The sequence below is a fragment of the Miniopterus natalensis genome, chromosome 11 (genome assembly GCF_054644295.1).
Source record: "Miniopterus natalensis isolate mMinNat1 chromosome 11, mMinNat1.hap1, whole genome shotgun sequence".
Classification (NCBI taxonomy): domain Eukaryota; kingdom Metazoa; phylum Chordata; class Mammalia; order Chiroptera; family Miniopteridae; genus Miniopterus; species Miniopterus natalensis.
The window spans coordinates 50,897,573-50,913,588 of record NC_142091.1 but is presented as its reverse complement, the minus strand read 5'-3'; the positions used below and the strand labels follow the sequence as shown (position 1 = coordinate 50,913,588).

At 38.1% G+C, this 16,016-nt stretch overlaps 1 protein-coding gene and 1 non-coding gene across 6 annotated transcripts in view; one reads left to right on the top strand and one right to left on the bottom strand.

Annotated features, from left to right (window-relative positions):
• NUCB2 (nucleobindin 2) overlaps nt 1–15,783 on the bottom strand; it is a 34,823-nt gene extending 19,040 nt beyond the window's left edge. For 2 of the 5 annotated variants that reach the window (XM_016225155.2, XM_087821759.1), the window contains exons 1-4: nt 15,690–15,783; nt 11,231–11,353; nt 4,489–4,632; nt 3,788–3,895 (exon numbers count right to left, since the gene is read on the bottom strand). In XM_016225155.2, the coding sequence (XP_016080641.2) occupies nt 3,788–3,895; nt 4,489–4,632 (252 nt within the window). In that variant the 5' untranslated portion in view covers nt 11,231–11,353; nt 15,690–15,783. Of the gene's footprint in view, nt 1–3,787; nt 3,896–4,488; nt 4,633–11,230; nt 11,354–15,189; nt 15,253–15,669 lie in introns of those variants that run through there. The other 3 variants (XM_016225159.2, XM_087821758.1, XM_016225160.2) reach the window with 3 other exon arrangements.
• LOC148092021 (U4 spliceosomal RNA) lies at nt 10,324–10,461 on the top strand. The gene has a single exon (XR_015715369.1). It is a non-coding gene; the product is annotated as a U4 spliceosomal RNA (small nuclear RNA).
• Nucleotides 15,784–16,016: the final 233 nt, after the last annotated feature.

Here is a 16,016-nt window from a genome sequence, read left to right as displayed (position 1 = left end):
AACAGATGAACTCAGAGAGGACTTAAACAAAGAGATAGTAAGCATAAAAAAATGCATAGAAACCATAAAAAGGAGCCAGTCAGAAATGAAGAATAAAATATCTAGAAGGAATTGAAAGCAGATTAAATGAAGCAGAGGATGGAATCAGCAATTTGGAAGAGAGGTAGAGAAAATACCCAATCAGAGCAGCAAAAATGAAAAAGAATTTTTTATTTTTTTAATATATCTTTATTGATTTCAGAGAGAGGAAAGGAGAAGGAGAGAGAGAGACAGAAACATCAATGATGAGAAAGTCATTGATCAAGCCCGCAACCCAGGCATGTGCCCTGACCAGGAATCGAACCCTGATCGCCTGGATCCTAGGTTGATGCTCAACCACTGAGCCACACCCGGCCAGGCGAAAAAGAATTTTTTAAAATGTGGAGAGTTTAAGGAACCTCTGGGACAACATCAAGTGTAACAACATTCCATTTGATCATGGTGTATGATCTTTTAATGTATTACTGAATTAGGTTTGCTAATATTTTGTTGAGCATCTATGTTCATCAGTAATATTGGCCTATAATTTTCATTCTTCGTAGTGTCTTTATCTGGTTTTGGAATCAGGGTGATTCTGGTGTCTTAAAAGGAGCTTGGGAGTCTTCTCTCGAAATTTTTGGCATAGTTTGAGAACGATAGGCATTAGTTTTTCTTTGAATGTTTAGTATAATTCACCTGTGAAGTCAGTTGGTGCAGGACTTTTGTTTGTTGGGAGCTTTTACTGCTTTGATTTTGTTGGTTGTAATTGATTGTTCAGATTTTCTGTTTCTTCTTGATTCAGTCTTGGAAAATTGTATGTTTATCCATACAATGGATAAACATACAAATGGATTTATCCATTTCTTCCCGATTGTACAATTTTTTGACATGTAATTGTTCATAGTATTCTCTTATAATCTTTTATATTTCTGTGGTGTATTGTTACTTCTCTTCCTTCATTTCTTACTTTCTTTATTTGGGTCCTTCTTGATGAGTCTGATTAAAGGTTTATCAATCTTGTTTATCTTTTCAAAGAACAGCTCTTGGTTTCATTGATATTTTTAATTTTCTCTTTTAGATTCTACTTCGTTTCCATCTAGATCTTAATTATTTCCTTCCTTCTACTCATGTTAGGCTTTGTTTGTTCTTTTTCTAGTTCCTTTAGTTGTAAGGTTAGATTGTTTATTTGAGATTTTTTGGTTTCTTGATGTAGGCCTTTACTGATATGAATTTCCCTCTTAGGAGGACTGCTTTTGCTGTATCCCATAGATTCTGTGTTGTTGTGTTTTCATTTTCATTTGTGTCAAGGTATCTTTTTGATTTCTTCCTTGATCTCATTGTGAACACATTTATTGTTTAGTAACATGTTACTTAGTCTCCAGGTGTTTGTGTGTGTACGTGTGTGTTTGCAATTGATTTCTAGTTTCATACAATTGTGTTTGGAGGAGATGCTTGAAATGATTTCAATCTTGTTAAATTTATTGAGGCTTGTTTTATGGCCTAACATGTGGTCTATCCTTGAAAACGTTCTGTGTACAGTTGAAAAGAATGTATGTTCTGCAGTTTGGGGGTGAAATGCTCTGAAAATATCGATTAAACCCATTTGGTTTAATGTGTCATTTAAGGCCACCGTTTCCTTGTTAATTTTCTGTCTGGGAGATCTACCCATTGATGCCAATGGGGTGTTAGAGTCCCCTACTATTACTGTATTACTGTTAATCTCTCCCTGTATGTTTATCAAAATTTGCTTTATATATTTAGGTGATCCTCTCTATAGGAATGGGGATGTAAGGTAAAGCATAGGGAATATAGTCAACAATATTGTAATAACTATGTATGGGGCCAGGTGGGCATTTGAATTATGGAGAGAACACTTTATAACCTATATGAACATCTACCTGCTGTGCTGTACACATGAAACTAATACAAAATATGTTGAATGCAAACTGTAATCAAAAAATAAAATTAAAATAAAAAGAAGTTACTAATACCCTTAATGAAAGTACACTAACTGAAGTGGTGCAAGCAAAGTCATAATCTTTCCAGTTAGCAGTGTTTGGGAAGTAAAGAGATATAGCACGGTTCTTCTTTCAACCCACTTGGCTGAAAAGGAAAGGACAAATTCTAAACTTTTCCCCCCAATTCTTCCTGAGTGAAGAGTCTTTGCTAAGCTACTTATAATAATTCCGTTGGCTTGGGTTTTATTGTCTATTTTTACTCTTATTTCTTTTTCATTGAATAACTGTTTAATTTACTTTATTTTGTCTCTCCACACCTCCAATAGGGAATAAGAATCGACTGTGAAAGGAAGACACTTAGAAAGGTATTCCCTACACCAACCCAGGAAGCTGTTGTCTTTTTCCTCCTGATTATCTCTATTCAGGTTGGGGCAAAAGTAGGTGTAGAGTTGTGAGTATGCAAAATACAGTTTATTCTTGTATTATTATTAATTATTTTATTATTTTCCATATGAACAACTGTACACCTACTTTTGCCTCACCCTGTATAGTACCTCCCATTTTCCACATTTTCTGTTACTTAATACTAATACTAATGCTCTTAATACTAATTTAAGTAGATAAGAGATATTGGAAGTTCTACATTAAATATCATTCACCCCAGGAAATTAGTTCCGCAGATTAATTCTTCAAAGGAAATACAAAATTATTCTCAAGACAACTCAGGGGAATTACTGGCTCAGAACAGTTCAGAGCCTCCCAGAGGAGAGCTATGAACTAATAGTCACACACAGGCTCTGATAAATGCCACAACCTCATACAGGTCAGTCTTTCAAAGGGGCCGACACCAGGGACAGAGACTGAAATAACGATGCTTGACTCAGAAACGTTCCTTCTAACAAAAGCCTCTAATTCTGATTCTAGAAATGGGTGAGATATTTTTTTAGGAAAGTTTTAAAAAATAAACAAAAATACCATAAGCAAACAACATTATCTTGAGAGGTGTAACTGAAAGATTTAAATCACTGGAAATTTTTTTTACTGCTGACTGGGTAAACCCAACTAAACCCACCCATTGCCCTTCAATGGTGAGCTTTAAAAGAATCTCTCTGGTCAGATCTTTTACAACTCCCTTTCTTTAGTTTGATTACTAAAATGTCTAGGGCTAGGATTATGTCTAATAGGGTTCTTAAGACAGAGGCAAATAGTTAAATCTCCCCTATTCACATATGATATGGCCTGTTACCTCTTCTGTTAATCTGGGCCTGATTAAAACATCAGAACTTAACCTATTCTAAATATTTGAATAGCTTCCTTATGTCCTCACGTCATGATCATAGTCCCTTAACATGATGTACAAGGCCCCCCCTCCATCATCTAAACCATGATCTAACCCAACCTTGTCTTTTAGCCAATCATGGCCTCTACTTCCCAGTCCAGGTTCCAGCAACAGTTACTATTCTAGTTTCCTGTATATCTCTTCTTTCAGTACCCTTGCACCTTGGCCTAGGATGCCTCCCAGTCTCTTTTCTTTCCTCGGTCACATCATTAAGCACTGGCATAATCTCTACCAAAAAGAATGACTTCCCACCTTCCCCACTACTTCTTACTGAATTATGAGTCCACCCTCTGTATATGCAAAACATATTATATACTCATCATATATTCATTTTAGTAACCTTCTTCTGGATGTTAGTCTCCCTTGAGGGTTTTGTAAGGGCTGGGAGTGAGTCTCATCTTTGTATCCCCAGCACTTAGATCAGTGTCTGGATGCTCAAAGGTTTTTTAAATAATTATTTAATTACACTTACCTTTATTTCCTCTATGTCTGCTTTCTGGAGCTTTTCTCTGAAATGACTGTCTGTTTCCAGTACATCAATCACTTGCTTGAGGTATTCATCATAATAAAGTCCAGTATCCTTCAAATTAAGAAACAAACAGTAAAGCTTCTGAAAGTTTTTCCTTCCCTACATCTAAAGATCTCAATTCTAAAAAATGAAAATGTCTAGCAAAAGTAAATGTCTAGTAAAATGGCTCTGAACATATCTACTTTGATAGTTTGTACAGTCAACATTAAAAAGCTCAAACGAGGAGTTGCAGAAATCATGTTTCAGGGATTGCACCAAAACCATGTTTTACTCTTACACAAAGGTAGGTTTTCTGTATGGCTTAGACAATGAAGACTTTAAAAATATTAATTGGTTTTACCCCATTGTTACCTGTTTCTCCATATTGCTATCTGCCTCTCCTTTGAATATAATGCAATGTTTTTGGGGGGACTGGTTAGCTCTACATCAGAAATGTATTGTGATTAATTCTTCCATACCCTTCTTAATATACTAACTACATTTAAAAAAAAATTGTCTAACATTAAACAATATATGCTTGTCCTATACTCTTTTCACTTCTATTTCAAAAATAGTTTCTAAATGTCCAATTTTATAACTAATAAGTATTAGCAATATCTTAGTTAAAATTCTTCCCACAAGGTTATAATTCTCATTTGACTTACTGGTGGTTCTATCTTTGCACTGTCCACAGGGTGAGGATTTTTTACTTTTGTCTTGTCTATGTCTATAGGCACAGCGTCAAGAGCAGTAAGTAGACATGTAACCAAAAGAAAACAATATTGCAGTAGGATGGTCCTCCACCTCATCTGAAATAAAGGTATAATTATAGTAAGGTCCTGAAAAGATGTTTTCAAACTATACATCCATGCATCCCCAAAGCCACATTAATAATATAATGAATTTTAATATAATAAATTTTAGGAAAAGCATTCTTGTTTTATTGACACATGTGCAACTCAAGAATATGTTTTATTGACTTTAGAGAGAGGGAGAGAGAGAGAGAGAGAAAGAAAGGGAGAAACCCATGGGTTGCCTCATGTATGTGCCCCAACTGGGGATGAACCTGAAACCTGGGTATGTGCCCTGACAGGAAAAAGAACAAGGGGTCCTTCAGGGCACGGGAGGACACTTCAACCAACTGAGCCATACTGTGCAACACTTAATGTCTGTTATTTAGTTGCTGTTTGTTTGTTTTTTGCATTTCAAATGAACCCTGACAGTTCTTTTCCATTGTCTTATTAATAATGTTTCAGATGCATTGTGAGAAAAATAGTTATCTCTAGCTATAAGACAATAGGAAAATTCTAATTCTTATTGCACAAATGGAAATTCAAAATGAGACCGATAGGTACTTTTGGGTAAATAATAAAAAATAATTTATTCGTTCAGTGGAAAAAAAGTAATGAAAAACAGAGCAAAAATTCTGACCTTATAAAATAAAATGTAAACATTAAAAAAGAGCAAATACAATTTATAAACCATCATTAACCTATAGAAGTATAGAACTGGCCATGCTCTATAACTTTACATAATTATCCAATATTCATATTCTTAATATTTGTCTGCTTCTACTGTCATTACTGAAAGGTAAGTTAAAATCTTACACTCTGATTTTTTTATTTATCTGTTTTTCCTTCAAATTTTGTCAATTTTTATTTAAATATTTTGAGGCCATGTTATTAAGTGTACACAAATTTAAGATTTTCTAGCTTTCTAGTGGATTTAATTTTTTATCACATTTGAGTGACCTTTATGCTACAACTTGGATTAAGGTATATTTTATTTGATAGTAATATAGCTAAACCAGTTTCTTTTGATTAGTATATAGATATAAACACACACACACACACACACTTCTTTTTTATTCAGCCCAACAATCTCTATCTTCTAACTGGAGTAGTTTCTTTTATATTTAATGAAATTGTTGATAATGTACTTAATCAATTCCATGATGGCAATTCCTCAGTTTAACATCTCAGAAATCAGAGTGATTTTAGTTGATGAAGTATTAAAATTGAGTTTGACAAAGTGGTAATAGCAACATAATCTTTACTGCCTACACATGTACAAACTTTATCATAGCTATTCTTATTATGATAACTTCAAATTGAGTTTTTGCATTGTTGGTACTTCACAAATTGAGTTTAAGTACCATTTTTAAAAGTCTTCAAAGGATTAAATTACGATTTGGCATTGAAATGCAGTTATTTTGTAAACATAGAAATATAGCAGCTGATATTCATGAAGCAAATGTTTGATGTTAAGGGAATAACAGCAACTTTATAGTTTCTTGTAAAGAAACAACTAAATGCTTTACCTGACTTTAAACAAGAGGACAAAGTAGAAAAACGGCATCACATTTTGTTACTGAGATCCAAGATATCTATGAGCAGTCAAACACTGCAAATGAAAGCAGTAGAAACTGACAATTAATAAAAATTTTAAAAAGTGTATATAGAATATGAGGCTAATTTCATGTGTCATTAAGGCAAATAGCAATTTATCAGAAGCTTCCTACTAACGCTGGACAGAAGCTGCATAACTTCCATATAATCTGAGGAAACAACAAAGCTCAGTCAATAGGAAATGCTGGCAAACTCCTGGTGTCCTTTTACACACCTCAAAATGATACACTAATGTTAAAGGTGCCGGTGACTGATATCCTGAGAATGGGCTAGGAAATAGTGTATCACTGTAAAACTGTCATAAATGCCTATGGCTAAAAGTTGCTGCCATATTAAATTTTAAACTACAAAATAATTTCCCAAAAGTGCATAAAAAGTAAAAAGGGGTGACGGGATGGATGATGGTTGAGCTAAGGAAGGCAGACTAAATCTGGTTTGAATGTCCAAGAGCCCTTCCTAACTCGCCAAGTGTATTAGATTAGTTCTAGATGCCTTCTGCTGAGATGTGTCTAAAAATTTAAATAGGTGGCCTGAAAAGTAACACAACTCACTGTTATTCCTCTAGAATGCAGCCCCTCAGCGTCTCGGCCAATAAACCACTGAAGCAGAAGTTAAGGAAAGGGGGATGCTGAAAACTGCCTGTTGTCATCTTTTGAAAAGCACTGGCATCAGAGTTTGCAAAATGAGTATCGGAGGCTTGAAAGAAAATTCCAGGCAAAGGGGCTTGAAGAAACTTCCAGAAGAAAATTACCATCACTCTCCAGAGTAGAGAGCACAATTCTGTGTGGAAAGACAGACAGTGACTGGTCTGAATCAAGAAAGTGTTTCCAAAGACTGAGACTGTGAAGGTGATAAAGTCTTACAAATACCTTAATGAATCTATTTAACTTGTAATTCCTTTATGTATGCACAAAAGTGATGTGAGAAAAATCTGTATGTCCAAATGAATCTTAAAAAGCACTTTCAGTAAACAAAAAATGAAACTGGAAGTCAAAATCATAGTTTAATTGGCAGTATTTTTTCTATATGGTGTATTTTGGGCTTTCTATTTATACTGCCTCTTTAATATTTACTTTCTCTCCTTTCTTGCCTTTTTTTTTCTTGTTTCGTTGTTGTTGTTTTAATATGTCTTTATTGATTTCAGAGAGAGAAAGGGAGAGGGAGGGAGAGAGAAAAACATCAATGAAGAGAGAGTCATAGATCGGCTGCCTCCTGCACGCCCCCTACTGGAGATGAAGCTGGAAACCTGGGTCTGTGCCCTGACTGGGAAGAACAGAGACCTAAAGAAGAGACACAAGGCTGAACTTAGCTGAAACAGTAGACTGATCCAAACCTGAATGATCTGAAATTCTAAATCAGACAGTGATCTCAAGACTGCAAGGAAAACACTGATCCCAAGGGAATCGGAGCCTGGGGGGAAATTACAAAGTAAGCAGAGTTCTAATGCCTGTCCTAGCATTCAATAAATACAAAATAACTTCCCTAAATTTCCAAGTCCCAAAAGAAAGTTTCTCTCTCTTCCCCCCCTCTCCACCAAATCAAAACTCCCATTCATACACAGAAGCAGGTTTCTTAACTATTGATTCATACCAGTAGTTACTCAGATTAAGTTTACTTAGTGGGTAGGTGGATGAGTGGGGGTGTGCTTCAGATAGCTTTGTTTTGACTACAGAGAGAGATCTCTTGGAAGTGGTTAAAAAGAACGGTCATGGGTGAGAAGAAAAAAGAGTACAGAAGACTGAAACTAACTTGTCTCTCTCTGTTAGACATAACAGAGCAAGGAGAATCGGCCAGGTACAGAACTTACCAGGGCAGAAAAGTCCCAGATGCCCAGCAAGGGGCAAAACTGGGAAAATAAGAACCTTGTCCCCAGGCAACCTATCCTCCCCTAGCATATCGCTGGTGATGCGGTTTACACCCCATGAGTGTTTCCCCCCTAACGATAACCTCCAGGCACTAGCTGTATTTCAGCTGCAGGCCCAGAAAAGCAGCAAAACCAGACAAGCGACACCATGGCTGCCTCAGGACCAGCTACATTGACTAATGGCCCTCTGCCCTGGCACTGACCAATCAGTGGGGACCATGACCTTAAACTAGCACCCCTGGAAAGCTGATGAATATTCTATTGAGACACTCCCCTGAGACCTTCCCTAAGGCTTCCACCTGCAGGAGAGAGATAAATATGCTCAGGACAAAGGACCCAGTGCAAGCTTCCCCCTTCTTCCCTCCAAGGGGGCCCCACTAGACTTGCAACCAGGGGAGCAATGGGCAGTGGCAGCTGGTCCTGGTCTAACCCCCGAACCTGTCTCCATGGTCCCCTTCCCTCTCTGACTTCTCAGTGAGCCAAAGCAGCCCAGCCGAGGCTCTCCTGTTAGTTCTTCTATGAACCTTCCTTGTTTCACCGTCCTAAGTATATTTTTGCTGCCATCATGGACCCCATATCCTTTGGCTCAGTGCTGTGTAGCCCTTCCTTTTAATTAAATAAAATTTAATTTTTCTTTATTCACCATCTGAGATGGCTATTTAGCCCGCCTGTGCACCACCAACCCTAACCTTTCACTTCCCTTGTAATAGTCTGATCCCCCCTCATCTATCTTTTTATCCCTCCCTAAACCCTCTTATTTTACTCTTCTTCCTTTTAAATTTAAAGCTAAATTAAAGTATGTTTTCTTTAATCTGTTGTATGTATTTAGTAATTTAACAAATAGTTATTAAGTGTCAACTATGTACCAGATATTATGCAGGATACAAAGTTAAGTGAGATAGACATAACCCCCACCCTCACAGGACTTTCAATGTAGTGTGGAAGGCAGCCTAAGAAATAAGCAATTGCAACTTGAAAACAGGTGCTTACAGAACAATGCATAGCATGATCCTTTTTCTGTTTATTAAAAAATCTTTAAAGGTGTTAAAATGGTATTCAGCAATTAGACATTTTCAGTCAGGTGACTGACAATGCTAAATGTCTCTTAAAAACTCATAAGGCTCCTGATTATTTTGTTTACTTGAGGTCAATGGTTCTAGATTGGAAAAAAATGAAATCAAAGCTACCTAATAAGCCAGTTAGAGAAAGACAAATATCACACGGTCTCCCTTATATGTGGAATCTAATGAACAAGATAAACTGACGAACAAAATAGGTCCAGAGGCATGGAGGCATGGAACAGACTGACAGATCTCGGGGGGGAGGGGGAATTGGAATAGTTAACCAAAGAATATATATGCATAGCCCATGGACACAGACAATAGTGTGGGGAAGGCCTGGGGGGGACTGGGTGGAGGCAGACAAAAGGGGGAGGAATGGGGGGACATCTGTAATACTGTCAACAATAAAAAAAAGCACTAGTAGCAAAAGAATTACTATACTTTGTCACTAAGTGATACAAGGAAAATATCAAAACCTTGCAAAAAAACATATATAACTTGTAGAATAAAACCTTAATTTGCTTCTTCTCTTCCTTCTAATATCCCCAAAAGACTGACTGAATCTTTAGATTCCTCCCCTCTCCAATTTACATTCCCGGAATTTCAGTTTCCTTTTCTCGAAACTTCATTTTTAAGTTACTTTCTCCACAGATATAATGACAACTGAACCATTTCACGTGACAAGGGTATATTCATATAATATTTGCAAATAAAAGTCTGGAATAAAATAAAATACTGGTATACCTAAGTAAGTTAAATAAGAACTAGTAGTTAAGTAAGAAGAAATTTCAAGATAAGTAACAGTTAAGTGGTTAAAAAAAGAAAGCCACAACTTCTAACTAACAAGGAAGGCCGAAGTGTCCCTCATGTGATCATACTGGGCTTAAATGGACTTTGAGATGGATTATACTTTTCATCAGAAATTTACTTCCTAGCCCTGGCCAGTGGCTCAGTTGGTTGGAGTGGCGTCCTGCACACCAAAAGATGGTAGATTTGACTCCCAGGCACATACCCAGGTTGCAGGTTCAATCCCTGGTGGGGGCATGTAGAGGAGGCAACCGATCAATGTTTCTCTCTCATATCTCTCTCTCCTCTCTCCCTCTCTCCCTCCCTTCTTCTCTCTAAACATATCCTAGGATAAAGATTTTTTTAAAAATTTACTTCCTAAGCTTTATGCAGTAGCAGTACCATAGCCAATGAGGTTTATCCGAGGCACGATTATTGATAATCAAAAAAAAAACCACAACTTACTTCCTGATGATTATGTGATATCCTTGGGATAACTTATCTCTGTCTTTTTAGTGCCTTGCATAAAGCAAGTGGCTCAAAAAAAAGTTAGCTCTTTTTTAACACATCCATAAATTGCACAAAAACATCTATTAGCATTTATGGGTAATAAAAACAAACAAAACAAAACAAACACACCAGAATAAATACCCAATCAAGACAGAAAGGTTTCTATAACGAATCATGGGACAGAAGTAAAAAAAAAAAAAAAAATGTATTAGATGAAAGTTATTTTCTTCTGTAGATATGGTCAGACGTGAAGATCTACCATGGAAAAGTACTGAAGCTTTTATGAGTGGTTATCACAGCTTACAGTTTTCAGACATGAAAGAGAAAAAGATCCATACTGTGGAAGATAATTCTATTTGCCTGCCAATATCCACATCTTCCCCTCCTCCTCAATAACAAAAGCCCAGTTTTATTCAGGGCAGCCATGCAATCCAGCTACCTTTTCCTGCTTCCCCAGTAGCCTGGGTTTGGGGTCAGGACATCTCTCTAAAAGAAGAGACTACATCCTTCTTTGTCTTTGCCTTGCTGCCTGGAACTTGGCTGTGAGGGTAAGAGCTCTGGCAGCTACCTTGGACTACAAGGACCAGGTCCACACCATATGGGTAGCAGATCAAAGAATCAGAAAATGCTTAGGTCCTTGATGACTTTATGAAGCTACCATACCTAACCTAGACTGTATGCTTCAAGAATTATTTCACATGAGAAAATAAATATTGTGTGTTTAAGCCATCATTAAGTGTTTTTATTTTTTTTTTTGCTTTCTTAACTGATCACTTACCTTCAGATAAGTTAAGAATTTTTATCTCCTTTTCACAGATGAGGCAGCTGAGATCTAGAGAGGTAAGATGACTTGCACAGTATCAAAATAATAAGGAGATGGGTCTTGGCTCCAAGCTCAATTCTTTTTCACAAAAAAAAAAAGGACTCTTAACAGGTTCTAAATGCAAAAAAATTTTAAAAATAAAAACATTAAGTATAAATATAAATATAGGCTTATTACAGTGGTAATGGCACATCCTGTGAAAAAAGTACCAAGTTTTTGTAATGTTGGAGAAGACTACATTCTATCATATTCCAGTAGTGAGGGGAGAGAGATATGTTAAATAAACAGAATAAAAAACCAGAATAGACAAAGATATTGATTGTGGTACCCAGGTTTTACTATATTGCTCCCCTTTTAAGTAAATAAGAATTCCGACCAAAAGTTTATTTTGCTCAGCAATAAGAATTCAAGATATAGGGTGAGTTTTCCCTTTCCCATTAAATCCTTAATTGGAATCTTTATTCACCATTACCCCTACTTTTAAAGATTAACCCTGGCCCCAGTCTCAGTCACAGAGATCAGTAATACAGCAAGACATCTCAAGTTCTATTTTGAAAGCCCACTATCTAACTATAAAATACAAGGCAGCTAGCTCATGTGCAAACTCACTGGTAAACGTAGTCAATTATTTCTAAGCAGTCTGTAAGAAAATAAGCAAATAAAATGTCTTCAAATATTAAGAACAGATATATTTCTTTCTTTTTATGGTATATTTAACATCAAAATCATAAGCAGAGGAATGACCATATGCATGTTGTATGTGGGAAAGGCATATGACATTTATTAACACAGCATGGTCAAAAATAAACAGCAGATTGAATCCTAACCACACCTATTTATTAAAATGTTACTTGCCTCTCTGAGTCTCAACTTTCCTACTTATAAAATTAAACTAAAACTTCTTCATAAGTTTTTGATTGGATGAAAATAAGAATGAATACATTGTGAGTAGCACAGTGCATGGCAATAGTAAATGCCCGATAAATATTAATTTCCTTCCTGTCTTGAAAATGAAATAGCTATATATTGAAATAATGACAATCTGTTCTGTTAAAAAGCAATAAACCAGTTTGGCATACAACCTTTGAAGGGCATATTAGAGCTCTCCTTTGAGCATTGCCACAACCAAAATCCTGACGCAGCTATGGGCCAATGAAAAGAATATATCCAACAAAGAGGAACACAAACTCTTTCTCCCTGGCATTGAAAGAGATTTTTCAAGAGGCCCAGGTTTCTTTCTCCAAGGTACTGCCCTGAGCCAAGAAACCTGAGTTGCTTCTTCTTATTGTCAATGTCATAATTCTAATAGTGAAAAGGAATGGGGTGGAGAAAAAAATGGTTTCTGAGTTTCTCAATGGCAGTGGTGACAAGAACAACTGGTTACCTGATGCTCAATCAATTCCATTTTTCCCTTTGAAAATGAGAGTCAATGGGAAAGTGAGGTCCAAAATAAAATACCAGCTGAGCTGAACTTCAACCCTACCCTGTATCAAGACATCAGTATAGATGCTAGTGTCTCTGATGATCATGTCTGCAAAAAAGGACATCAATCCAGGAAACCATTCATGGCCTTTTTTTTTTTAATATATTTTTATTGATTTTGGAGAGAGGAAGGGAGAGGGAGAGAGGGAGACAGAAACATCAATGATGAGAGTCATTGATCTGCTGCCTCCTGCACAACCCCCCTTGCTGGGGATCAAGCCCGCAGCCCGGGCATGTGCCCTGACTAGGAATCGAACCACAATCTCCTGGATCATAGATCGGTACTCAACCACTGAGCCATGCCAGCTGGGCCATGGCCTTTTTTTTGTACTTAATCAGTTACAGTACCCTTGATAATAGGCTTATGAGAAGTAGATATTCTTGCTCATCTGTATCACTCAATACAAATTACAGTGTCTTCAATACTTACACATACTTACCTCGGATAACTAAAATACAATATGGTCAAGAAGCTATGGCCAAAATAGAAGCATGCAACTGCTTTCTCAATTTCCCTTAGGTTGCTTTGAAAATTTTAAATCAGAGAATTCTGGGACCACAAATGATCTTAGAGGTGGTCTGGTTCAGACCTTACTCTTATAAAAGTTTATAAAACACAGGGAAGTTAACTGATTTGCCCAAGATCAGTTGGTAGAGCTAGGATTAGAATCTGGCCATCAAATTCTAATTAAGTATACTTTCTACCATATCACGACGGGGTTTTTTTAATATTTTATATTGAAAATCATTAAAGTGATTAAGGTTTTTTCTTTTCCTAATAAGTTATTTGAAATTGTTAGCAGACTGTTTTCTAAAGTCTATAAACTAATTGCATGTATTAATCATAAAAATAACAACTTTCCCCTTTCTAGACCTTCAATTATTTAGAAAAAGTTAATCATCTATCATGCCAAATATAGTCAGCTCAATTACTCACAACACTTAAAAGATTATCTACTTTAAGGATTATTTTAAATAGGTTTTAAAATCCTGCCCTTGATTCGTCCAGTTACCCAATATTTACAAGGGTATTTTGCACACCAAAGTCTTCCAAAGGGTCCTTAGAAAGTGGAAATCAATTTAAATATTATTCTAAATAATGCACAATTGGTTTAGGATAGAGATATACACAACAAATCCCTAAACAAAAAGACACTGGTGTTAATCGTGTTACTGATAGTGATATCCTATTCTATATCAATAACTAGTGTTTTTTTTATTTTGTTTTGCTTTGTTGTTTGTCTATCTTTCAGAAAGAGAAAGAGAAACATCCATCTGCCACCTCCAGGGCCCTCCCGGACTGACTGGGCATGTACCCTTCTGTGTACAGGACAACACTCCAACCAACTGAGCCACACTAGCCAGGGCTCAATAACTAGTGTTTTGAAAGGTATCCTCAATGCCTTAACTGTGCATTACATTTTAAGCGCTCTTTACAGACCACAAAACAGCTTGGCAAAAAGCATGCTGAATGGGTATATACAAAATGTGTGACGTGAATAACTGTCACAGGAGATGAGAGAAAGGTAAACACAACGTGGACCTGACCCTTGCAAGATGGGTAAAGTGAGGATAGATGCTGTAGAATAGCATGAGTAACCACAAGGAGACAGAAGTAAATTTTTCACTCATACTACGAAGTTGGACCAGATCATGGAGAGTTTAAAGACCAAAATGAGAAATAGAAGCTTCACGTTCACCTTAATAACAACAGTGATATTATTTGAGATTTCATTTCTAGTTCTAAATGTCCATATTCGTTTCTTTTTTTTTCTTTTTTTTAATTCTTGACCCCACTAACTGAGGAACGTTTGTTGAAACATATTTTTGTTTAACATTTGTTGAACTTGTTCAAGTTTTACAAAACAAGAACTCACACTTGGCTTAAATCAGGATGAATCCTGAGACAATTTCTGTAAGGGGCAAGAGGCCAGAATCTGGATTCTCCCTAACTCTATTCAACAGAATTCCCCAGAGAAGGCCTTAAGAAGCAAATAATTTATATAGGTTGTACAAGAAACTATACATATTCTGATCTAAATCTGTAGTGCCACTAGTCATGTTACTTTAAGCATTCCTTAAAGCAACTCTCTCATCAATTCTAAATCCACAGTCTCCTTCAAACAAACCTGTCAGAAATATTTGCATTTAATCTCACTCCCTGTCCACGTCTTTGGAAACAAGATAATATATCATTTGGTGTTCATATTAATCCATAGATTCAATAGCCTTAGTAAAAGGCACAGCTGGCAGACGGCGCTTGCTCAATTGTGTAAAATGTACATTATCCAATTTAGGGGCTTAGTGCCCAGCGCCAGCCACAATAACCACATTTGCCACCGAGCAGTTGCAGAAGTACCATTTCTTCTTAATCTGAAAGCGAAAGGGCTCGGCTCACGCTCAACCATTTGTCACTTACGGGAAAACAATACCTCAAATGAAAGGAACTCTCTCCTCTCCAAGTGTCAGGGGTTGCCGGCTGAACAGAACAGGCAAGAACAGGCAGAAGAGCAGGATTCACAGGTGCACCTCTGCTGGCAGCGCGGGGGGGGGGGGGCGCGTAGCATTAGCCGGGAATCGGTGAGTACACTCTCCTCAACAGTTGGCACCTCCGTCACCCATCGACCTGCCAAGGCCAGGCTGGAACCCCGCCTGGGTCTCGGTCCAGCGCCCACCCGCGCCAACTCCTCCACCAGAGCCTGTCACCCTCATCGACCCCAAAGAAAGCCCGGGTGCCCTGCAGCGAGTGGAGCGGGGAAAGGACCCTGCGCCTCAGGCTCCAGCTGGAAGCCTCTCCCACCTCTGCCCTCCCACGGCTTCGCCCCAGCCATCCTCAGTGCGGGGCAGGGCGGAAGACCGGAGCCTTACCTCAGGACCCGCCCCAGCCTCCCGCGGTACTGATCTGCACCCACCTCGAGGTCACGGGCCTTACCTAGCCCCAGTGCCGCCGCGCGAGGTTCCGCCAGCCGAATGCCTGTCCCGCTCAGACCTGTCGCGTCTCGCCAGCTTCCAGTTTGCTGCTCAGCTCGGTACCTCTGCCCACCGCACTCTCCCGCCTCCTCCCTGCTTCGGCCACAGCCCCGCCCCCGAGGCAGCCGATGATTGGCTCGACTGAGATCAAGGAAGGCGCTGATTGGTCTGGGCGGAGATGAGGCCGCCCCCCCGCCCCCCCCCCGGGCTGAGAGGCGGGCCGCGCGGAGAGCGTAGCAGAAGAGCCGAGTGCAGGTTGAGCCAAGAGGGACGTGGCGCTTCGCTGTGC